This window comes from Lipotes vexillifer, unplaced genomic scaffold (genome assembly GCF_000442215.2).
Source record: "Lipotes vexillifer unplaced genomic scaffold, Lipotes_vexillifer_v1.1 scaffold1208, whole genome shotgun sequence".
In the NCBI taxonomy this organism is placed as follows: Eukaryota; Metazoa; Chordata; class Mammalia; order Artiodactyla; family Lipotidae; genus Lipotes; species Lipotes vexillifer.
Genome location: NW_006799247.1, coordinates 1,094,771 through 1,120,051, shown reverse-complemented (window position 1 = coordinate 1,120,051; position 25,281 = coordinate 1,094,771). Strand labels below are relative to the sequence as shown.

Genomic DNA, 25,281 nt, shown 5'->3' with positions numbered 1-25,281 from the left:
AAAACCTACAGATAACATCACGCTCAATGAAAAACTGAAAACTTTTCATCTAAGATCAGGAAGATGGCAAGGATGTTTGCTCTCACCATTTTTATTCAACATAGTATTGAAAGTTCTAGTCAGAGAAATTAGGCAAGACAAAGAGTCAAAAGGTATACATGTTGAAAAGAAAGAAATAAAGTGATCTCTGTTTGCAGATAACACAATCTTATATGTATAAAATCCTAGTGAGTCCACCCAAAAACTATCAGGACTGATAAATGAATTCAACAAAATCAACACTCAAAAATCAGTTGCATTTCTATACAATAACAGTGAACAACCTGAAAAGGAAATTAAGAAAACAATTCCATTTAAAATAGCATCAAAAAAAAATAAAATACTTGGGAATAAACTTAACCAAGGAAGCAAAAGACTTACACACTGAAAATTACAAAACATCACTGAAAGAAATTAAAGAAGACACAAACAAATGGAAAAACATTCTATATTTATGGATTGGATGACTTTATTTGTTAAGATGTTCACATTACTCAAAAAAATCAACATAATCCCTATCAAAACGAAAATGGCATTTATTATGGAAATAGAAAAAATAACAGTTCTAAAATTCATATGTAATCTCTTAGGACCTTGAATAGCCAAACATATTTTGAAAAAAAAGAACAAAGGTGGAGGACTCACACTTTCAGATTTCAAAACATATTACAAACCTTAAGTAACTAAAACAGTGTGATATTGGCATAAAGACAGACCTATAGAACAATGGAATTGAACAGGAATAAAATACACCCTAGTGTATATAATGACCTTTAACAACAGTGTTAAAGGTATTGACTCAATGGGGAAAATATAATCTTTACAATAAATGATGTTGGGAAAACTGGATATCCATGTGCAAAAGAACAAAGTTAGACCCTTATAAAAGCCATATATAAAAATAACTCAAAGGAGATTAAAGACCTGAACATAAGACCCCAAATTATAAAACTCTTAGGAGAAAACATAGGGGAAAAGCTTCATGACATTGAATATGGCAATGATTTCTTGGATATGACACCAAAATCATAGGCAACAAAAGCAAAAACAGGTAAGTGGGACTAGGCTTTTAATTAATAATCTTGTGCACAGCAAAGGAAACAATCAAGTGAAAAGGAGAGAAAATATTTGCAAGATATATGTATCTGATAAGAGACCAGAATATACAAAGAAATTCTACAGCTCAAAAATAGAAAAATGGAGTAACCTGATTTAAAAATATGCAGATTTGAATGGAAATTTTTTTCTAATATTTATTGGAGTATAGTTGCTTTACAATGTTGTGTTAGGTTCTACTGTACAGTAAAGTGAATCAACTGTACATATATATACATCCCCTCTTTTTTGGATTTCCTTCCCATTTAGGTCACTGCAGAGCACTGAGTAGAGTTCCCTGTGGTATACAGTAGGTTCTCATTTGTTATCTACTTTATACATAGTATCAATAGTGTATATATGTCAATCCTCATCTCCCAATTAATCATACCCTCCTCCTTCCCCCTTGATATCTATATGTTTGTTCTCTACGTCTGTGTATCTATTTCTGCTTCGCAAATAAGATCATCTACACCATTTTTTAAAATTCCATGTATATGCGTTAATATACAATATTTGTTTTTCTCTTTCTGACTTACTTCACTCTGTATGACAGTCTCTAGGTCCATCAACATCTCTACATATGACCCAATTTCTTTCCTTTTTATGGCTGAGTAATATTCCATCGTATATATGTATCACATCTTCTTTATCCATTCCTCTGTTGATGGACATTTAGGTTACTTCCATGTCCTGTTTACTGTAAATAGTGCTGCAATGAACACTGGGGTGCATGTGCCTTTTTGAATTATGGTTTTCTCTGAGTATATGCCCAGTAGTGGGATTGCTGGGTCATATGGTAATTCTACTTTTAGTTTTTTAAGGAACCTCATACTGTTCTCCATAGTGGTTGTATCAATTTTCATTCCCAGCAACAGTGCAAGAGGGTTCCCATTTCTCCACATGCTCTCCAGCATTTATTGTTTGTAGATTTTTAAAAAAATAAATTTGTTTGTTTTATTTTATTTATTTTATGTTTGGCTGCGTTGCGTCTTCATTGCTGCATGTGGGCTTTTCTCTGGTTGCTGCGAGTGGGGGCAACTCTTCATTGTGGTGCACAGGCTTCTCATTGTGGTGGCTTCTCTTGTTGGAAGCATGAGATCTAGGTGTGTGGGCTTCACTACTTGCGGCACACGGGCTCAGTAGTTGTGGCTCACGGGCTCTAGAGTGCAGGCTCAGTAGTTGTGGTGCACGGGCTTAGCTGCTCCGTGGCATGTGGGATCTTCACGGACCAGGGCTTGAACCCATGTCTCCTGCATTGGCAGGTGGATCCTTAACCACTGAGCCACCAGGGAAGCCCTGTTTGTAGAATTTTTGATGATGGCCATTCTGACCGGTGTGAGGTGATACCTCATTGTAGTTTTAATTTGCTTTTCTCTAGTAATTGGTGATGTTGATGGCCAAGCATATAAAAATACGCTCAACATCACTAATTATCAGAGAAATACAAATCAAAACCATAATGAGGCATCACATCATACCCATTAGGATGGCTACTATCAAAAAATTAAAAAACAAAACAGAAAAGAACACATGTTCGTGAGGATATGGAGAAATTGGAACACTTATGCACTGTTGATGGGATCGTGAAATAGTGCAGCATCTAAGAAAAAAATTATGGAGGTTCTTCAAATAATTAAACATATAGTTCAACAATCCCACTTACTTCTGTGTATAAATGGAAAAGAATGGAAAACAGGATTTGGAAGAGATATTTGCATACCCATGTTCGTGGCAGCACTATTCACAATAGCCAAGAGGTGAAAGCAACTCAGATGTCCATCAACAAATGAATGAATAAACAAAATGTGGTATATGCATCCAATGGAATATTATTCAGCCTTAAAAAGGAAAGAAATTCTGTTACATGCTACAACATAGATGAACCTAAAGAATTTTATGCTAGGTGAAATAAACCAGTCACAAAAAGACAAATACTGTGTGATTCTACTTGGTATCTAAAGTAGCTAAATTCATAGACACAGAAAGTGGAAAGGTGGTCCAGAGGCTGGCAGTGGGGCAGGGGGAGAGAGGAGAGTTGTTGTTTAATGGGTATAGGGTTTCAGTTTTTCAAGATGAAAAGTTTCTGGACATCTGTTTCACAACAATGTGAATGTACTTAATACTACTACATTGTACACTTAAAATTAGATAATACAGTAAATTTGATATTGAGGTTTCTTTACCACAATAATAAAAAAAAATCAAATACTTTGGAGGTGGTGGCTGAGAGCTGTGTGAAATATTTCCTCTCATGAAATTCAGAAAAAAAAATGTGAATTGGATCAATTCTTCTAACAGGTAGATACAGTTACTTTCACCATAGGAATATAAGTTTATTTGGGAAAAGTGAATAGGTAAATTTTGAAACAATGAGAGAAAATAATAGTTCAAGGCTAGTTGTCATGCAACTCCAAAGTTAGGTGTAGGGGGTGATAAATTGCAAGAACCTCGTGGTTTATGGAAAAGCAACAATTTAAAGACATGAAAGGAGTATAGAATAAGGGAAAATGTATGTTTCAAACTTTGGTATAGGTTCATTGTCTACCAGGGACAGAAATAATAGATTACCTTTTCCGTTCTCCAGTACCTGCTCTATTCCAAAGAATCTAAACTCAGTTTATTTCTAACTAATATAACTCAACAGTGTAAGAGAAGCACTTTGGCTAAACTGGTACCCAAATCCTCATTTTTCACATGTTTCTAAAGAAAACTCAATTCCAAGCATGAAAACAAAGCTTTATAATACTTTAAGATTAATTTCAGGCCAAGTTTATGGATGTATTTCTGCTAAAACTTCAATTCAATTCAAAAAACAGTAAGTATTTGGGTAGTTATTATATTTGAACGATTATATACTTCAGAATAAAATGATTTTTAAAATACAGTCAACACTCAATTATGTTAATAATAAAGTTTGGTTGTAAAGAAGCATAATTTAAATATTTATCCAAGTGTTAAGAATTTATTTACACCCTTCTCTAATTATTACCACAATTTTTTTTTAAAAAAAACGGAATTAACTTGAATTTACTGTCTTCTTCCTGACCCTGCCTTTAAACATAGACATTAATGAATTGTGAAGTGGGCATGGTGATCAGAAAAGAATGAGTGGAATGGACATGACTGTAAAATGGGTGTAAAATGGGAAAAAGATATGACTTCAACGATTTTAACAGTTTCACATTCCTTACCTGGAAACCATTGCCTTGATGACATCTTGTTTAGAGTGAAATAGATCAAAACCCAAATTTATTACACTCTTAAAAATTAGCATTCAGTCACTAATGAAATAATTTTAAGGTTAATAACTGGAAAGTATATGAAATAAAATATCTTCCTAAAACGTTCTCTGAGAATTATTTTACTATAGCATATTTCAAGTGAAATTAGTACTTGAGCAACAGAAAATACACAATAAAAACACAAGTCACATGAGAGTATAACATTCCAACTCAACAACTGAGCTTGCTATTTAACTTGAAATGCCTAATTTTCATTAATAGTGCTTTGCCAATTTAACATGCAGATTGGTTTGGTAATCATTTTACTTGAACTTTTTTAAGATTTAAGAATATTAAATAATTCAAAAACTTTTAATTTTTACTTAGAATCTATTTATTTGATAGGAAATGTGAAAATGTGTTTTTAAAATCTCAAATACCTGTTGTTGGCTATAAACACCAATCAAGTATATTTTGTACTTTATGACAGCGATATTTGAAAGTGGTTCTAGTTCTAATGTTAAGCCTAGTTTTGTGAGGAGCCACACAGAGGAAAGGAATTAAAAGTCAAAAGGTATAACCTGAGACTCCAACCTTGAGAAGGTGTTCCTGGCATAGTGCATGATACTGTCAAAATCATATCTTTCTCCAAGCGAGTTCACTTCTCCAGGCTCCATCTTCAGAAAATTGTACTCTTGACCTAAGAATTAGGCACAGAAAACATTTCAGAAGCCTCTTAACAGACAGAAAAGAGAACAGAAGAGCCCTTCCTGCCTCTATCTGCTCTCTACCAAATGCTGATCGCTGATCTTCACGACGTTGTATTTACACACTAACACCCAGGTACTCGCAAAAGGGTACATCCAGTGCCACTGCTTGCACTTGAATATCATCCTGAAAGAGTAATATTGAATTTAATTAATAAGTTAATTTTGGCAAAAAGTAGATTACCAAAAGCATGCTTTGGATTTGTTTTCTTTGTATACTCTTTCACCTTCTCTAAATATTTGTTTCTTTAAAACTACTGCTTTTTTTTTTAACAATATTGTGATTATAAAAAGTTACATTTTTACTTAATAAGTCTCCCATCTTTCTCTTATGACTATATTTACCAAGACCAAAAAAAAAAATAACTTCCTATTTGTGTTAGATTCTATGAAACACTGGAAAAAATATAAAAACTATATTTTTATGTACACAGAACATTGCAGGCGTTTGCTATGTGACTTTGTCACTAAAGATAAAACCACAGCAACTGAAACAAGATTCTCTTTGATGAAAAGGAGGCTCTACTTGGAGGGCTTTTTTGGTCAAGAGAATATGTTTCAGAACTTACTTTTTCATTTTTTACTTTTCACGACTGCTATTTTAACTTCTGGATATCTTCATGTTAATAGATTTCTCAACTGCCTGTTTGTATCTGTATTGTAATATTATTTCTTGAAATTTGAAAATAACATAGTGTTAAATGTGTAGATCTACATCAATGGTTCCAGAGGCAGAGTATTTCCTCAGAGTTTAGGTTTCAGTGATTCATTTTTCACAATTTCAGCAGCCAAAGATGGCTGCTTTTATAGCTCATTTTGAAACATCAAAGTGTAAACTTGAGTTATTAGGCTTCCAAATTCAAGGCTGGAGTTTAAAAAAGAACTATTATTGTACAACACTTATGTAACTATTTTAATTTTATTCCAACTGCTGTATTACTACTGAATATAAAAATATTACATTAAAAATTTCCCAAAAAGCAATAAAAAACAGTGATGCCACAGAGTATATCTTTCCTACATGTGATAAGGAAGTCTGATATACTCACTTGAGCATTAAAACAATCAGTGTGAAGTTACAGAACCCAAGTCCCAGAGTAAAGTGTTTCAGTCCACCTTACAATGAATTCACACAATAAATAGTTTTCAGTGAACTAAGCACACCATATAGTGAAATACACGTTCCACAAATCTCTGGTTTATCTGTCTGTATTACAACTATTCTCGGGAAATACCCTGCATTATCTTCAACCTTTGATAGAAGTAACTGTTAAAAACTCTCTTCTTCATTAAACATGGTAAGTATATTTTAGTACAACCAATTCTAAGGTGAGATTTTTATAAAGCTGTGGGGCTGATTTTTAATATTAATCTATAATCCACTGGAGATTTCAAATTTCAAGCACAATATGTGAGTATACTCTCTAATTAAAGCAAAATCTTGCATAAATATTTCTGAAAGTGGAACATGAAGCAACTTCAGTAATACATTTTGATGTATATAACTGAGCAGTTACCATGTATGTGACATAGTGTTTTGTGCTAGTTAAAAAGAACACAGCCATACTTGGTCCAAATAAAGAAAAGCAGACATTTCATAACAGAAGAGAAGAGGATCAGAGATACAGAGCACCAGTGGAATTCACCCTAAACAATTTTTTTAAAAATGACAGGGCTTTGCTGGTGGCGCAGTGGTTGGGAGTCCGCCTGCCGATGCAGGGAACACGGGTTCGTGCCCCAGTCTGGGAAGATCCCACATGCCGCGGAGCGGCTGGGCCCGTGAGCCATGGCCGCTGAGCCTGCGCGCCCGGAGCCTGTGCTCCGCAACGAGAGAGGCCACAACAGTGAGAGGCCAACGTACCACAAAAAAAAAAAAAAAAAAGACAACCTCCTTCTTGAAGGCATGCTCTAAAGTGGATTAAAGTAATCCAATCTTTGTACCAAATTGGCTCCTATCATATTCACTAGTTTTGCATATAAATGCAGCTAAAGTCCACACTTATTAGATGTTGCCTTAGAATAACACTTGATCTAAAATTTCTGAGGCAAAGTAAGTCACAAACTTGCTGAAGATTATGCTCCAATATGAATTTTTCATACTAGAATTACCTTGCTATAGTACAGTCAGCCTTCAGTATCTGCAGGGGACTGGTTCCAGGAAGCCCTTGGATACCAAAATCTGTGGATGTTTAAGTCCCTTATATAAAATGTTTTAGTACAATGAATAAGAAATTTCGATTCAGAGGTTGGTTGAATCCACGGATGCAAAACCCTATGAATATGGAGGGCCAACTGTCCATACATACAAATGATTGCAAGTGAGTGAGAAAAGTGAGAATAATCATATGTTGAGAATATCGTTGAATCCAAACAAGGTATGACAAAATGTGCATGGAGTTCCAAATACTCAGGACATTTCATGCAATAAATTGTTGTTTTCTATTAGATTGAATGTTGACTCAAATTATGAGTCAACATTATGAGTCATATTGACTCAAAAATATGAAAAGCCATAAATTGTTTAGCACTGTGTTAAGTATTATACATTTACATACTATTTATATATTTCTGCTTGTTTTAGCTACATAAATTTATGTTGAACCAGAGTCCTATTTTTAAGAGCAAGAATCATTCTTGGAAGTTACTTCCTTTATAAGTTATTTTGTCCACATAATAGAGGAAACTTAGTAACTGTGGTTGATAGAAAACTTTTCATTTAGTTGGTAGTTGGAGTAATTTTCAGAAATATTATTTTCTCTTTGTCTCCCAATGATATAAAGTATAAGATGAACCTTGATAGCTGGTCAGGCATTAGAGTCTTCTATATTGGGAGTATAGATGTTATTTACTTCTCTTTCAACACTACAGATTACTTATTTATTCTTGAAGTGATCTCTTCCCTGTAACATCACATTCATTGATGTTTCTCCTACTTCTTAGACCAAACTTTCTTAATCTTTTGAGAGATATTCTACAAAATGTTGCTTAAATATTGGTGTTCCCCATATTCTACCCACAATCTTATTTTCTTCTTCCTCCAATATTTTCCTAGACAGTGAAATCCACTAACAAATTTCTATCTCTAGATATCTTAAAGTCTAGACTCACCTTTCCTTTGTCTACTAAATATCTCCACTTGGACCATCTAAAGTACGAACCAGTGTCCCCTGCATCAGCAGGCGGACTCTCGACCACTGCGCCACCAGGGAAGCCCAGACCAAACTTTCTTAATCTGTTGAGAGATATTCTACAAAATGTTGCTTAAATATTGGTGTTCCCCATATTCTACCCACAATCTTATTTTCTTCTTCCGCCAATATTTTCCTAGACAGTGAAATCTACTAACAAATTTCTATCTCTAGATATCTTAAAGTCTAGACTCACCTTTCCTTTGTCTACTAAATATCTCCACTTGGACCATCTAAAGGCTTCTCAAACTCAAGGATATGCTAAATGAAATTATTTGTCTTTCTTCCTCTTAAAAATATGTTGCTTTATCCATATTTCTTAGTTCATTTGATGGTGCCACCATTCATCCTGTTGCCTAAAAATAAAATCTTGAAGATTTGCTTTCACATGATGTTCCTCTTAAAATATTTTTGAAAGATTATTCCTCTCCTCCTTCTTGGCCTACACCACCCTAACTGAGGACTTAGTCATCTCTTATAAACGATTTATTTAAGTTTCTAATAGGTTTCCCTGATGTCACGTTCATCCTCCCCACCCCCATATCCCCATTCTCAGTTAATAATCCCTACAGCTGAAATAATTCTTTTTTTAAATCTGAACTTGCTCTGCTTTCAATCCTTTGATTATTCTCCAGTAGCTAGAGGATAAAATCTAAATTTCTTAGCTTCAGATAGAAAATCCCTATGATCTAATCTCCCTTGGTAATTACCAACTAGTCTCTCATTTGTAACTTACCATGCAGTCATTTGGGCAAATAAAAATGATTTAATTATCTGTAATTGTAGCTTTGATCATGACGCTTTTATTTTTTTCCAGTTAGAAATTCCATCACTCTTCTGGGCACTTAGAACCCCTTTAATTCTAAATTTCAGTTCCTTTGTGACGTCTCCCTTGACTCGCAAGGCACATTTTGTCACACCTTGCTTGGACTGGATTGTGTTCTCAATATAACACTATTCTCACTCGCTTGCAATTGTTTGTATACATGGATATACATACACTAAGCTCTGTAATTTTCATGAAGTATCTCCAACATCTAATAGTGCCTCGATAAATAACTGGCAGCAAATATGCTATGAACAAATAAATAGAGCAATGCTGTAAATCACAGGAAATTCTAAGGAATTAAATATTTCTAACTTAAAACTGACCATGAATAAGGAAATAAGGACACATTTCTGCTTTGCTTCTGCTTGAAATACACACAACTTTCTAAGACAATTCTAAACAACAGGATTTTTCTTCTGACAATTGAAATGTACTTATCTTTATGAATTATGAAAGGTAAAACAAATGAAAAACTAAATGAGGTGATTATCACACATCAACTGTCGGAGAAAATTAAATTTTAATTATATATTAACTATTGAACTAATGAAATTATTGAAAACATTCTTAAGAATTTGTCTTTAGTGTAGTTCAGGGGAAATCTCAAGAAAATATTTGGACTATCCTGGAAATGACTCACTTCCCTGGAATTTTCTCCAGAAATTGTCCCTGATATAAGATAGATTTGTATGGTAGCAACACATTTTGTGGCAAACCCTGGACCCTTTTTAAAAGCCAACAACATAAATTATAGAATTAAGTATAGAAAATACTTTTTAAAAATTTATTAATATTAATTTACATTTTAATAGCCTACACCCATTCTTGGAAAGTACCGAAGTTTGGATATAAAATAGCTAAATCTTAAGAAAAAAATCAAGCCTAAAAAATGCGTAAGATCATTTGATCTGCAGGAAAAAATTAACAACATAGCAGCTATTTTTAAATCAAGCAAAATGTTGATCTACAATATCAACAAAATCAGTTCACATTTTTTAAGAAGTTAAATGATAAATAGTACAATACATTTAAAAGATATTTAGTCAATCTTAAACCCAACACATTCTGAAGCCTCTCACCTGGCTGGATGTTTTCTCTTATGATAGTTACATGATTATCTCGATCTGGTCGTGTGTGTTCATGCCAAAAGCCTATCACATGGCCCAATTCATGAACAACAATTCCAAATTTATCACAGTTCTTGCCAATAGAGATAGCCTGAGGTCCATTTCCACGCCGACCTACATAGGAGCAGCATCTGGAATAAAGTAGAAAGTTCAGATGGTGGTGGACAGGGAGATGCTGAGTGAATTACAGTAGGGTGAAACAACGCGCAGGCTCAGTGGCCATGGCTCACGGGCCCAGTCGCTCCGCAGCATGTGGGATCTTCCCAGACCGGGGCACGATCCCGTGTCCCCTGCATTAGCAGGCAGATTCTCAACAACTGCGCCACCAGGGAAGCCCAGCGTGAAACTTTTGTCATGAACTGTAAAGTCCAACACATTCAGAGGCAGAACAGTTTTTCATTAATAAATATTTCATTAATAAAAATTTCTAGTAATCCTGGTAGGTTTATGTACGAGTCCCCAAATAATCTATTGAAGTGCCTTTGTACTAATTCATATATTAGAAGATGTGTCTTAAATAATTTTTAGAAGTATTCAGAAGATAAATCAGAAAATAAAATACTTATGATGATGATTAATGGCTATTATACATATACTTAAACTCAAGACATCAACTCACATGTATTTCTAATACAATTTTTGATCCTCAAAACCCATTTAGGTAACTACTTTGTCAATATGGTTATCTAACAATAATCCATTATTTCAGTATTAAAAATAAAAACAAAGTTTATTTTTCCTCTTTGAGAAAAACAATTAAGTTTGTGAAAAATGTGCCGGACACTGAACACCTTTTCTAATTTATTAAGTTAAAAGAGGAAATTGCCTAAAATTAATTGCCCCAATTTTTTTTTTTTTAACATCTTTATTGGGGTATAACTGCTTTACAATGGTGTGTTAGTTTCTGCTTTATAACAGAGTGAATCAGTTATACATACACATATGTTCCCATATCTCTTCCCTCTTTGTCTCCCTCCCTCACACCCTCCCTATCCCACCCCTCCAGACAGCCACAAAGAACCGAGCCGGTTTCCCTGTGCCATGCGGCTACTTCCCACTGGCTATCTACCTTACGTTTGTAAGTATATATATGTCCATGTCTCTCTCTCGCCCTATCACACCTCACCCTTCCCCCTCCCCATATCCTCAAGTCTGCTCTCCAGTAGGTCTGTGTCTTTATTCCTGTTTTACCCCTAGGTTCTTCATAACATTTTTTTTTCTAAATTCCATATATGTGTTAGCATACGGTATTTGTCCTTCTCTTTCTGACTTACTTCACTCTGTATGACAGACTCTAGGTCTATCCACCTCATTACAAATAGCTCAATTTCGTTTCTTTTTATGGCTGAGTAATATTCCATTGTATATATGTGCCACATCTTCTTTATCCATTCATCCGACGATGGGCACTTAGGTTGTTTCCATCTCCGGGCTATTGTAAATAGAGCTGCAATGAACATTTTGGTACATGACTCTTTCTGAATTCTGGTTTCCTCAGGGTATATACCTAGTAGTGGGATTGCTGGGTCATATGGTAGTTCTATTTGTAGTTTTTTAAGGAACCTCCATACTGTTCTCCATAGTGGCTGAACCAATTCACATTCCCACCAGCAGTGCAAGAGTGTTCCCTTTTCTCCACACCCTCTCCAGCATTTATTGTTTCTAGATTTTTTGATGATGGCCATTCTGACTGGTGTGAGATGATATCTCATTGTAGTTTTGATTTGCATTTCTCTAATGATTAATGATGTTGAGCATTCTTTCATGTGTTTGTTGGCAGTCTGTATATCTTCTTTGGAGAAATGTCTATTTAGGTCTTCTGCCCATTTTTGGATTGGGTTGTTTATTTTTTTGTTATTGAGCTGCATGAGCTGCCTGTAAATTTTAGAGATTAATCCTTTGTCAGTTGATTCATTTGCAAATATTTTCTCCCATTCTGAGGGCTGTCTTTTGGTCTTGTTTATGGTTTCCTTTGCTGTGCAAAAGCTTTGAAGTTTCATTAGGTCCCATTTGTTTATTTTTGTTTTTATCTCCATTACTCTAGGAGATGGGTCAAGAAGGATCTTGCTGTGATTTATGTCATAGAGTGTTCTGCCTATGTTTTCCTCTAAGAGTTTGATAGTTTCTGGCCTTACATTTAGGTCTTTAATCCATTTTGAGCTTATTTTTGTGTATGGTGTTAGGGAGTGATCTAATCTCATACTTTTACATGTACCTATCCAATTTTCCCAGCACCACTTATTGAAGAGGCTGTCCTTTCTCCACTGTATATTCCTGCCACCTTTATCAAAGATAAGGTGACCATATGTGCATGGGTTTATCTCTGGGCTTTCTATCCTATTCCATTGATCTATCTTTCTGTTTTTGTGCCAGTACCATACTGTCTTGATTACTGTAGCTTTGTAGTATAGTCTGAAGTCAGGCAGCCTGATTCCTCCAGCTCCATTTTTTGTTCTCAAGATTGCTTTGGCTATTCGGGGTCTTTTGTGTTTCCATACAAATTGTGAAATTTTTTGTTCTAGTTCTGTGAAAAATGCCAGTGGTAGTTTGATAGGGATTGCATTGAATCTATAGATTGCTTTGGGAAGTAGAGTCATTTTCACAATGTTGATTCTTCCAATCCAAGAACATGGTATATCTCTCCATCTGTTTGTATCATCTTTAATTTCTTTCATCAGTGTCTTATAATTTTCTGCATACAGGTCTTTTGTCTCCTTAGGTAGGTTTATTCCTAGATATTTTATTCTTTTTGTTGCAATGGTAAATGGGAGTGTTTTCTTGATTTCACTTTCAGATTTTTCATCATTAGTATATAGGAATGCCAGAGATTTCTGTGCATTAATTTTGTATCCTGCTACTTTACCAAATTCATTGATTAGCTCTAGTAGTTTTCTGGTAGCATCTTTAGGATTCTCTATGTAGAGTATCATGTCATCTGCAAACAGTGACAGCTTTACTTCTTCTTTTCCGATTTGGATTCCTTTTATTTCCTTTTCTTCTCTGATTGCTGTGGCTAAAACTTCCAAAACTATGTTGAATAAGAGTGGTGAGAGTGGGCAACCTTGTCTTGTTCCTGACCTTAGTGGAAATGCTTTCAGTTTTTCGCCATTGAGGATGATGTTGGCTGTGGGCTTGTCATATACGGCCTTTATTATATTGAGGAAAGTTCCCTCTACACCTACTTTCTGCAGGGTTTTTATCATAAATGGGTGTTGAATTTTGTCAAAAGCTTTCTCTGCATCTATTGAGATGATCATATGGTTTTTCTCCTTCAATTTGTTAATATGGTTAATCACATTGATAGATTTGCGTATATTGAAGAATCCTTGCATTCCTGGAATAAACCCCACTTGATCATGGTGTATGATCCTTTTAATGTGCTGTTGGATTCTGTTTGCTAGTATTTTGTTGAGGATTTTTGCATCTATGTTCATCAGTGATATTGGCCTGTAGTTTTCTTTCTTTGTGACATCCTTGTCTGGTTTTGGTATCAAGGTGATGGTGGCCTCGTAGAATGAGTTTGGGAGTGTTCCTCCCTCTGCTATATTTTGGAAGAGTTTGAGAAGAATAGGTGTTAGCTCTTCTCTAAATGTTTGATAGAATTCGCCTGTGAAGCCATCTGGTCCTGGGCTTTTGTTTGTTGGAAGATTTTTAATCACAGTTTCAATTTCAGTGTTTGTGATTGGTCTGTTCATATTTTCTATTTCTTCCTGATTCAGTCTTGGCAGTTTGTGCATTTCTAAGAATTTGTCCATTTCTTCCAGATTGTCCATTTTATTGGCATAGAGTTGCTTGTAGTAATCCCTCATGATTTTTTGTATTTCTGCAGTGTCAGTTGTTACTTCTCCTTTTTCATTTCTGATTCTATTGATTTGAGTCTTCTCCCTTATTTTCTTGATGAGTCTGGCTAATGGTTTATCAATTTTGTTAATCTTCTCAAAGAACCAGCTTTTAGTTTTATTGATCTTTGCTATTGTTTCCTTCATTTCTTTTTCATTTATTTCTGATCTGATTTTTATGATTTCTTTCCTTCTGCTAACTCTGGGGTTTTTTTGTTCTTCTTTCTCTAATTGCTTGAGGTGCAAGGTTAGGTTGTTTATTCGAGATGTTTCCTGCTTCTTAAGGTGGGCTTGTATTGCTATAAACTTCCCTCTTAGAACTGCTTTTGCTGCATCCCATAGGTTTTGGGTCGTTGTATCTCCATTGTCATTTGTTTCTAGGTATTTTTTAATTTCCTCTTTGATTTCTTCAGTGATCACTTCGTTACTAAGTAGTGTATTGTTTAGCCTCCATGTGTTTGTATTTTTTACTGCTCTTTTCCTATAATTGATATCTAATCTCATGGCGTTGTGGTCGGAAAAGATACTTGATATAATTTCAATTTTCTTAAATTTACCAAGGCTTGATTTGTGACCCAAGATATGATCTATCCTGGAGAATGTTCCATGAGCACTTGAGAAAAATGTGTATTCTGTTGTTTTTGGATGGAGTGTCCTATAAATATCAATTAAGTCCATCCTGTTTAATGTATCATTTAAAGCTTGTGTTTCCTTATTTATTTTCATTTTGGATGATCTGTCCATTGGTGAAAGTGGGGTGTTGAAGTCCCCTACTATGAATGTGTTACTGTCGATTTCCCCTTTTATGGCTGCTAGTTTTTGCCTTATGTATTGAGGTGCTCCTATGTTGGGTGCATAAATATTTACAATTGTTATATCTTCTTCTTGGATCGATCCCTTAATCATTATGTAGTGTCCTTCTTTGTCTCTTCTGATAGTCCTTATTTTAAAGTCTATTTTGTCTGATATGAGAATTGCTACTCCAGCTTTCTTTTGGTTTCCATTTGCATGGAATATCTTTTTCCATCCCCTTACTTTCAGTCTGTATGTGTCTCTAGGTCTGAAGTGGGTCTCTTGTAGACAGCATATATATGGGTCTTGTTTTTGTATCCATTCAGCCAATCTGTGTCTTTTGGTGGGAGCATTTAGTCCATTTACATTTAAGGTAATTATCGATATGTATGTTCCTATTCCCATTTTCTAAATTGTTTTGGGTTCGTTATTATAGGACTTTTCCTTCTCTTGTGTTTTTGTCTAGAGAAGTTCCTTTAGCATTTGTTGTAAAGCTGGTTTGGTGGTGCTGAACTCTCTCAGCTTTTGCTTGTCTGTAAAGGTTTTAATTTCTCCATCAAATCTGAATGAGATCCTTGCTGGGTAGAGTAATCTTGGTTGCAGGTTTTTCTCCTTCATCACTTTCAGTATGTCCTGCCACTCCCTTCTGGCTTGTAGAGTTTCTGCTGAGAGATCAGCTGTTAACCTTATGGGGATTCCCTTGTGTGTTATTTGTTGTTTTTCCCTTGCTGCTTTTAATATGCTTTCTTTGTATTTAGTTTTTGACAGTTTGATTAATATGTGTCTTGGCGTATTTCTCCTTGAATTTATCCTGTATGGGACTCTCTGTGCTTCCTGGACTTGATTAACGATTTCCTTTCCCATATTAGGGAAGTTTTCAACTATAATCTCTTCAAATATTTTCTCAGTCCCTTTCTTTTTCTCTTCTTCTTCTGGAACCCCTATAATTCGAATGTTGGTGCGTTTAATGTTGTCCCAGAGGTCTCTGAGACTGTCCTCAGTTCTTTTCATTCTTTTTTCTTTATTCTGCTCTGCAGTAGTTATTTCCACTATTTTATCTTCCAGGTCACTTATCCGTTCTTCTGCCTCATTTATTCTGCTATTGATCCCATCTAGAGTATTTTTCATTTCATTTATTGTGTTGTTCATCATTGTCTGTTTCATCTTTATTTCTTCTAGGTCCTTGTTAACTGCTTCTTGCATTTTGTCCATTCTATTTCCAAGATTTTGGATCATCTTTACTATCATTATTCTGAACTCTTTTTCAGGTAGACTGCCTATTTCCTCTTCATTTGTTAGGTCTGGTGGGTTTTTATCCTGCTCCTTCATCTGCTGTGTGTTTTTCTGTCTTCTCATTTTGCTTATCTTACTGTGATTGGGTTCACCTTTTTGCAGGCTGCAAGTTCGTAGCTCCCGTTGTTTTTGATGTCTGTCTCCAGTGGCTAAGGTTGGTTCAGTGCGTTGTGTAGGCTTCCTGGTGGAGGGGACTAGTGGCTGTGTTGTGGTGTATGAGGCTAGATCTTGTCTCTCTAGTGGGCAGGTCCACGTCTGGTGGTGTGTTTTGGGGTGTCTGTGGCCTTATTATGATTTTAGGCAGCCTCTCTGCTAGTGGGTGGGGTTGTGTTCCTGTTTTGCTATATGGTTGGCATAGGTTGTCCAGCAGTGTAGCTTGCTGGTCGTTGAGTGAAGCTGGGTGCTGGTGTTGAGATGGAGATCTCTGGGAGATTTTCGCCGTTTGATATTATGTGGGGCTGGGAGGTCTCTTCTTGACGAGTGTTCTGAAGTTGGCTCTCCCACCTCAGAGGCAGAGTCCTGATTCCTGGCTGGGGCAGCAAGAGCTTTTCATCCACTCGGCCAGATACGTGGGGAGTTTCTTGCCTTTTGGGAGGTCTGAGGTCTTCTGCCAGCATTCAGTAGGTGTTCTGCTGGTCTTGAAGGGTCTCCTACAACCTCACGGAGATCTAAGGGAGATGGTCCAGTTGACCTCTGCGGTGCCTTTCAACACAGCATTTTCTGATCCTTCCTCCCCGTCGCTCCTCCTAGGCTCCTACTCCTCACCCCCTCCCCACGGCCCTCACGGGGAGTCAAGCTAGGGTGAGCCAGCAGGGCCGAGCGGCGTCTGCGGGCGGGGCGCGGGGTTGGGGGCACGGGAGCCGGCAGGCGGGCGGGCGGGGGCTCGGAGGCACAGCCCGCAATCTGGGGAGGCCAATTGCCCAAATTTTTAAAATGCATTTCACTAATTTCACTTTTCAGAGTAAGCACATTTGTCATTCCAATTATTTCTGTAGGCTTTAAATGCCAGTTAGAAAAAGTAATTCAGCTTATTATTTATGAATCTATTTTAAGAGTTAATTAAGCTTAATAAATCAGTAAAAGAAAGAAAAGTGAGGTAACTGGGAGGGGAAAAAAATCAGGGAATTTTATTTTTGCTCTCAGGTAGATTTTTTTTTTTTTACCATGACTTTTAAATTTATACATACATAGTTATTTATTACATACTGAAATAGTAAAGTATTAGGTGTAGCAAAACTCAAAATTTGCAAATTTTGGAGAGATTTAAACTGAACTATTTACTACCATAAAGCAATAGTGATGAAAGTGAAATATCTGAGGATTATACAGCAACTAAATTACCCACACTGAATCATTTTTGCTGGTTATATTCAGAGAAAAAAGTACTTTGCAAATCAAAATCCAGGAGACAGTCAAGTAATGTGGTTGATTCTTTTAATCTAAAATACCTTTTATTAGCAAAATTTTACCTATAACAATTTCCAATAAATAAGATGGGGTTTCATAATGGAAAGCAAAAATACATTTCACACTGGCTTTTACAATGGTCCTGTGAAGAAAAATGTGATGGTTTGATTTCTGAAATACTACAGGTCCAGGAATGGAAGAATTCTAGATGCTCAAATGACTAAATAGCTAAATATATGCACATACAATTATGTATGGAATGACAGGTTAATATGCACAGTTTACTTTTAATATGCACAGTTTATAAAAACATGGTTTTAACATGTCTGAGTTTCTTTCTAATTCCATTCAGGTTTGATGCCATTTTCTTGTACATAGCCTTTGATTTTCTGTTTCAAATTTGAGTGCTGCTTTTAAAGCTTGGCCATTATAAGCCCTACCTGTCCTCTCAAGAAAATATTTTACCAATTTTAGAGAAGCCTCATTAAGCCATAGAGAGTGAGAAGGTAATCCAAAACCCGCTGTTCCCTACTTTGGCCTCAGATTGGTGGAGCAAAACCTATATGCACAAAAAAAGTTGCCTGTAAGCTTTATGCCCTCCCCACAGCAGTCTTTTCTCAGCATAAAGATATGTTTTAAATGTAAACTCAGATTACTTTACTTCTTTACTCAATATTCTCCAATGACTATGTTGTAAATCGTGTCAATATTCAAAAGTTTTCATTACCCCTCTCTAGGAGATAATTATACATCCCTACCCTACTGTTGCTGGGTTTAGTCATGTGACTTGCTCTGGGCAATGTCATGTGAGCACAAACTGTCATTTCTGGAGAGAATCTTTAAGAGCAAATATGGTTGACCATATTGTTTCTATTCTTTCTGCTACAACTGCAAGGTTCCAAAAGAGTCTTCTCCATCAGACTGGACACCATAGTGATGACTCTGGAGTGAGCTACAGCTGACCAGTGGCAGATATATAGTAAGAGTAAGGAGTAAGTGTTTGTTGCTCTATGCTCCTGGGATTTGGGAGTTGTTTGTTACCACGTCATAAATTGCCTAAGCTGACTGATACAGGCTCATTATTTTGCTCAGAGGAAAATCAAAGTACTTATTAAAAAAAACTATAAGATCTTACACAATCTTCACACACAAATATCTTATCATATAGATATCATCTCTTATTATCATCCCTGTCACTCCACTCGAGCCATGAAGTTTCCTTGTTGTGCCCTAAGCATGCAGACATACTCTTGCCTCAGAGCCTTTTTACTGTGTATTTTCTCTGTCAGGAACTCTGTTTCCCAGATATACATATTGCTTGTTTCCTCCTCTTTCAAGTTCTGTGCAAATGTCCTTCCATCCCACTTACACTACTTTCCGTTTTGTCCTAGAATTTATTGTCTGTTAAAATATTTTATATTTCATTTACCTTTGCAGGGTTTTTGCCTCCCCACCTAGAATGTAAGCTTTTGGTGGGCAGAAAGTGTACCTGTTTTGCTCATGCTATAATGCTAGCTCCTAGCATACAGCCTGGCACATAACAGAACTCAATAGTTACAGAGAACGTATTGGTGGTTGCCAGAGGTGGGGGCTAAGGGTGGGTGAAATGGATGAAAGGGGGTCAAAATGTACAGACTTCCAGCTACACAATAAGTAATTTCTGAAGCTGTAATGTGCAGCATGGTGACTAAAGTTAACAATACCATATCATATATTTTAAAGTTACTAAGAGAGTAGATCTCAAAAGTTCTCATCACAAGAAAAAAAAAACACGTGTAACTAAGTATGATGATGGATGTTAACTAAACTTATTGTGGTGATCACTTCACAATATATACAAGTCTAAAATCATCATGTTATACACCTAAAACACTATGTTGTATGTCAATTATATCTCAATAAAACTGGAAAATTTTTGAAAAATAAAAAGTCAAAAATTTTAATAAATAAATACTTATTGAAAGAACAGATCTCCTAAGTGCAGGGCAGAGCTAAGACTCTAGTAATTAGCAGCAAGCATCCAAATAAGTGGTGGAAATGCTCAAGCTGAGGAGTTCAACATGCTCTTGCTTCAGCAAGAAGAAGACTCCTCCTTCAGCCTGGCTCTCCACTTTTTCTATTAGTATAATTCTATAAATTCCTTTAAAACAACTATTTTTTTCTTCTTAAGTTAGCCAGTCTCTGCTTGCTTGAGAACAAGAATCCTGGCTAGCACATTTCCTCTGCCTAACTATAATATCCTTGCAGAGAGAAAACAACTTACATTCAATTTTATAGTCCCCAAAGTTAGTATACTAAGTGGCACAAAATGAGAATTCAATAAGAAAAGATGAATAAGTGACTACTGTTACAGTCTGAATAGTCAAACTTACCAAAGTTAAATACAATTAAAGCATATGAAATCTAGAAAATAAGAAAATAAGTTAACTCTACGTTTGTTTGTTTGATTGTTTTTTAGCAATCATTAAAAATCAGCATATAATAGATGAAGGTAATAAATTCAGTTACATAAATCTCTGACTTACAAAGAACAAAATCAAACAACTTCTATTATTAAATGGTCTCACATTTTGCTGTTTATAATTAATAATCTTGTAAAATAAATAAATGCCACTGAAGCTAATAGACATGCATTGAAAATTATGCATAGCTCAGATCAAACCTTTTGTCAATAATGAGGGTTAAAGCTTATGTCCACTGCAGATGAAGCAAAGATATCATATACCTAAAAACATGCATACAAATATATATAAACATAATGTACGATTATAATACAACTTAAAAATAGGAAATACACTAGAGCTAAATGGCAAAAAGGTCTGATTTCTACTTTTTGCGTTTTAAAATTTTATTATTTTCCCACCTATCAAAGGCCTGATATGGAACTAGACACCTAAAAAATATTTATTGAATAAAAATTGACTGTAGCTGAATAAGATGGGAAATATAATGGTCTAAATGATATAGGTGATTCCATATTTAATAATTCCTCCCATAAATATGGAGATTATTTTAGCTTTTATTTTTAAAAATTGCAAGAGCTACAAGTTGTCTGACTTAGTGGGTAAACTCAATGAAAGTGATGATAGTGATAAGGAGTAATAAGACACATTTGCCTTCTAGATTAAAGCTAGAAACAGAACTGATAAATGTTGTCATCCATATCAATGGCACCACCTTAAAGGTTCTCCATATTCTATGGATATTTATACTAGGTATTGCTAAATGTGATACATTATATACCACAGCTCTTATAGGAGAAAAGACTCAATACTAAATCCAATAGAGTGTTAAATGTTTGACTCAAAATATATCTTATTCCAGATGGCTTTCACTATTTTGTGTAATACCAACTGTCAAACTCTTTAATAATTTAAATTGATTTTTATGAGATATAAATGCAGCATTATCATAGCAAGAATGATGAAATAACCATAATTTCATGAAATTGTGGCCAATAATGGTAATTTCAAATGAAATTTAGAAGTCACAAAATGATTAGAATGATTAGCAGGCCAATGATCAAGTTTTATAAAAAGTATCATCCTTCCTATCACTGAAAAAATAATACAGGGCAAACTTTGAACTGGAAAATGAGCACCAAAACAAATCACCAAAATGCGACATTACTACTATAACAGTCACAAATAAACTCGAGTCTAATTTCAGGAATGTAACTACAGATTTAAGTACCTTGGGGAAAGTCATAACTTCAGTTTTCACATCTCTAAATTGATGAAGTACATGTTCTTCAAACCCCCTTTGAATTCTTACATTTTTTAATCTCAGGATTACACACAATGTACTTTAGCTGACATGTAAATTGTTGGTACTTTCCTGATCACCTACCTATAATGCCATGTGCTGTGTGTCATGAGGGACACAGAGGTAAGCTCCCTGCCCTCATCATTGATGAAGGTAGACATTTGAACCAACAGTGGAAATGGAGCTATTACAGCTGTTGTAGAGCAAAGTCTCACTGCAGGCAGCTCAAAAATGGGTGAGCATGAAATATGTGAAAGATTTCCACTGATGAAAAAGGAAAGTAAAGGCATTCAAGCAACTAAAACATCACAAAAACGAACATGAAGGAATGATAGTGAATAGGGAAAAATAGTTTAGGAGGGTAAAACAAGTGAAATGGAAAACTTTGAAAAGAGCCAAATTAATAAAATAAAATGAGTATAAATATGAATTTGTTACAAACAGAATTTGAGCAATAAAATAATAAGTGATTGGTGCTTTGCATGTATTTACAGAATTGAAGGGTGGGTAAAGAAAAGATGTATTGATTTGAATGCATTATATAATTAGAAATATGTAAACTGAGCTATATCCATTCCTATTAGATAATCAGAAGGAAGGAAGGACAGTCTAGATTTGGACCTTAAAATATCCTTAATATTTTAAAATATTAAATACATATAAAGAATTAGTTGGGACTTCAAATGTAACCAAAACTTATCAAGAGTAAGTAATTAGAGTAATTTAGAAGAAAACATTGCTTAAATAAGTCAGCTAAAAAAAAATATGGTGCTATCAAAATATATAGAAAAATAATAATGTATAATTTTTCCTAATGTCATTTAAGTAGGGCCAAAATTAAAACTCATTACTTTTTAAGTTAAATGTTCTAGGAAAATATGGTAGAACAAAGCCAGATGATGTAATGCCCCCAATACCTAGTGAAATATATACTTCCTCCACCCTGAAAATATGTGTCATTAGGGCATGAACTATTTCCTCCAAAGGAATTATGCATTTATTTTTACTTCTCTATGTGAACTATAATAGAGGGTATTCAAATACTTACAGTTGATTAGAGATAATTCCTCTTTATAGAAGAATTTCAGCTAATAAATGTAGAAGGAATAAAAGAAAAGAACATGAGAAAATGACTATTTTGCAATGATGGGAACTTACAATTGAGGGACCTGGCTGTCACCATTTGAATCCACTGATCACAGTATCACTAAAGTGGTAGGTCCAGGCATATGTGCCTCTTGATGTGATGCAGTGTAAAATAGACAGCACACCCTATCAAGTATTCTTAGCAAACAAACAAACAAAAATGGAAACAATTTAAATACTCAAATATTTAAATATAAGTTCCAACTAACTGGAAATATAGGGAGAAAAAATTTGTAAGTTTTCACAATGAAAAATCTTTTAAAGTACACAGCATTGCTTGGAGAACTGCTGTTACTGTAACTTGGCTAGATTATGGGATTTGTGGAGAGAAGTGGTGGCAGCAGAAGCAGCAGATGGAAGCTGTGGTAAGTTCATGGCATTCCTTAAATGTTACATCCAAGCATCTAGGTTTTATTCTCAGGCTAGCATTTCCCAGAATGTGTTCTGGAATACTGATATACATTCTTCACTATTAACAGGGTGAGATGGGTGTTCCCTTTTTAAAGTAAGTTTAGGGAACACTGTACTCTATATTTCTTTCAATTGGTTGAATATTAGTAAGGTTTAGCACACTGCTTGTAGAAATACCTATTGAAATTTAACACAGCATTTTCACAACTTATAGAATAGTTTATTTTGAAGAGAGTATTGTTACCCTGTAAGAAGCAAATCTAGAAAATATCACTGTAGGAGGAAACACTGAGGAATCTCCAAAAATGTAGTATTTTGCTCTGAAGAGTATATTTGAAGATAATTCTAGTGGCAGTGAATTGGTTAGGCAAGACTGGAGAGCAGTTGGAGCACAGCCGGTGTGAGGGTACAAAGACATGAATGGACCAGGGGACTGACATGGGATAAAAGTGGAAACCATAAGACATAGTGGATATCAACAGAAATATTTCTGTTGATATCACTAAAAATTCAATCACTAAAAACAATACTGAGGTTTCTAACTCAGGTTAGTGGGATGTTGGCAATGCCACCATATAGTTAGAATGGAAGGAAAGGCAGCTGTGGTGGTGGAGGATGCACAGAGGTCTGTGATCAAAGAGTATATTTATTTAATATATAATATTCTCTTATGTAAAATTCATACTCTCTCATGGGCAAAATACTAAGCAAATATTAAAAAATGAATCTTACCTATGGATTTTTTTTCCCTTCTAAATTTACTTAAGTCATTCCCTGGTTCTACTTACCCACAAGGCCTATATGTGAATACAATGTAACTCTCTTCATCCCCTCTTTCAATGAAAGTCACACAAGTGTGCTTTTCCCAGTGCCTCATGGCCTGCTTGAACATGGCTCGCTGGCTGCCTGGAAAAATGGCATGACATTAATAAAACAGTGGGCTCTTCCAACCCAAGTTTGGCTGCACAGGTCAGACACCACCTCTATCATCAACCAAAGAATACTAGCTCCGACCACTGCAGTGAGCCACTCTTGAGAGTGGACACTGCCTTCATAATCAGTAGGCTTGAGCTTACTGTCTCTACAAGTATGTGTGTACAAGGCTCTGTGAACAAGACATACATTATTCCTGTCAGCTGAAATCAGCTTCCAGATTTAATGGGTACATTTGAAATTCAATTTAAAAACCAGAATAGTTCTTTAGATTCTTAGAACTCAAGACTAAATACATTTTTAAATTTCAAGACACCCTAACTGACAACTCAGGTGAATGGAATATTTCTCATGTTTCATTTAATACTATGTTTTATATGTTAGTATTCTTTAAAAATATACAATTAATCTATATGATAATTATTAATTTTTTTATCAAAATAGACTCTCTGGGAATATCTTACCAGTGAAGTTGCCTCCTATAATGTAAGGAATAACACCTCCAGGCCATACTCTTTCAGTTCTTGATGTAGCAGCTCTGGGAACTCGATTTTTCTCATTTTGCCCTGAGAATTTTAGAGGTACTTTTTCCTTAACTGTGTTGTTTTTCTCCAAGCCTGCAGTGACATTTAAAACATTCTGTGAAACAGAAGTCCTTGGTCAGAGAATCATTTACCTCTTAAAGGACAAGGTAAAATGCCTTATTTACACATTTATATAAATATGCCTGAAGTCAAAATGAATTAAAGAAAAACTTCATTTATATTACATACTTGAAAAAAGTGTTAAAATATTTAAGTAGGTCATGTCAAAATACTATTTCCTAATGCTCTATGAGCAAATTTGATGAATTTCCGTATAACAGCCCACAGTGGACAGAAGTCAGGTAGACTTTGTAAGCCACAGAAAAATTCTTTTGTTTTCTACTTTATTTAAGCACTAAGAAATTCACCACTAGAATTAAAAAGACATTATTTAAAAAGTCCTATGATAGGGCTTCCCTGGTGGCGCAGTGTTTGAGAGTCCGCCTGCCGATGCAGGGGACACGGGTTCGTGCTCTGGTCCAGGAAGATCCCACATGCCGCGGAGCGGCTGGGCCCGTGAGCTATGGCTGCTGAGCCTGCATGTCCAGAGCCTGTGCTACGCAACGGGAGAGGCCACAACAGTGAGAGGCCCGCGCATCGCAAAAAAAAAAAAAAAGTCCTATGATGTTCAAAACCTTTCTTACTCCTGCTAAATCCCTAGTCCTTTAAATCAGAATTGATATTCTGTAGTACAGCTTAAAATTGTGAATATTACACTGTAGAGATAGTAAATGAAATAGAATAAGACAGACATAGTCTCAGATTCTGGGACAATGGGCTATCTCTATTTCAATTTCCTCAGGATTCATATCCACACAATAGAAAAGATTTAGAGAGCGGTA

The 25,281-nt window shown here is 35.3% G+C and overlaps 1 protein-coding gene across 1 annotated transcript in view; it reads right to left on the bottom strand.

Moving 5' to 3' along the window:
- TLL1 (tolloid like 1) overlaps window positions 1-25,281 on the bottom strand; it is a 271,395-nt gene that overhangs the window by 125,925 nt on the left and 120,189 nt on the right. The window contains exons 4-7 of the mRNA XM_007471538.1: window positions 24,320-24,472; window positions 23,711-23,828; window positions 10,222-10,400; window positions 4,953-5,058 (exon numbers count right to left, since the gene is read on the bottom strand). Coding sequence (XP_007471600.1) covers window positions 4,953-5,058; window positions 10,222-10,400; window positions 23,711-23,828; window positions 24,320-24,472 — 556 coding nt within the window. The remainder of the gene's footprint in view (window positions 1-4,952; window positions 5,059-10,221; window positions 10,401-23,710; window positions 23,829-24,319; window positions 24,473-25,281) is intronic.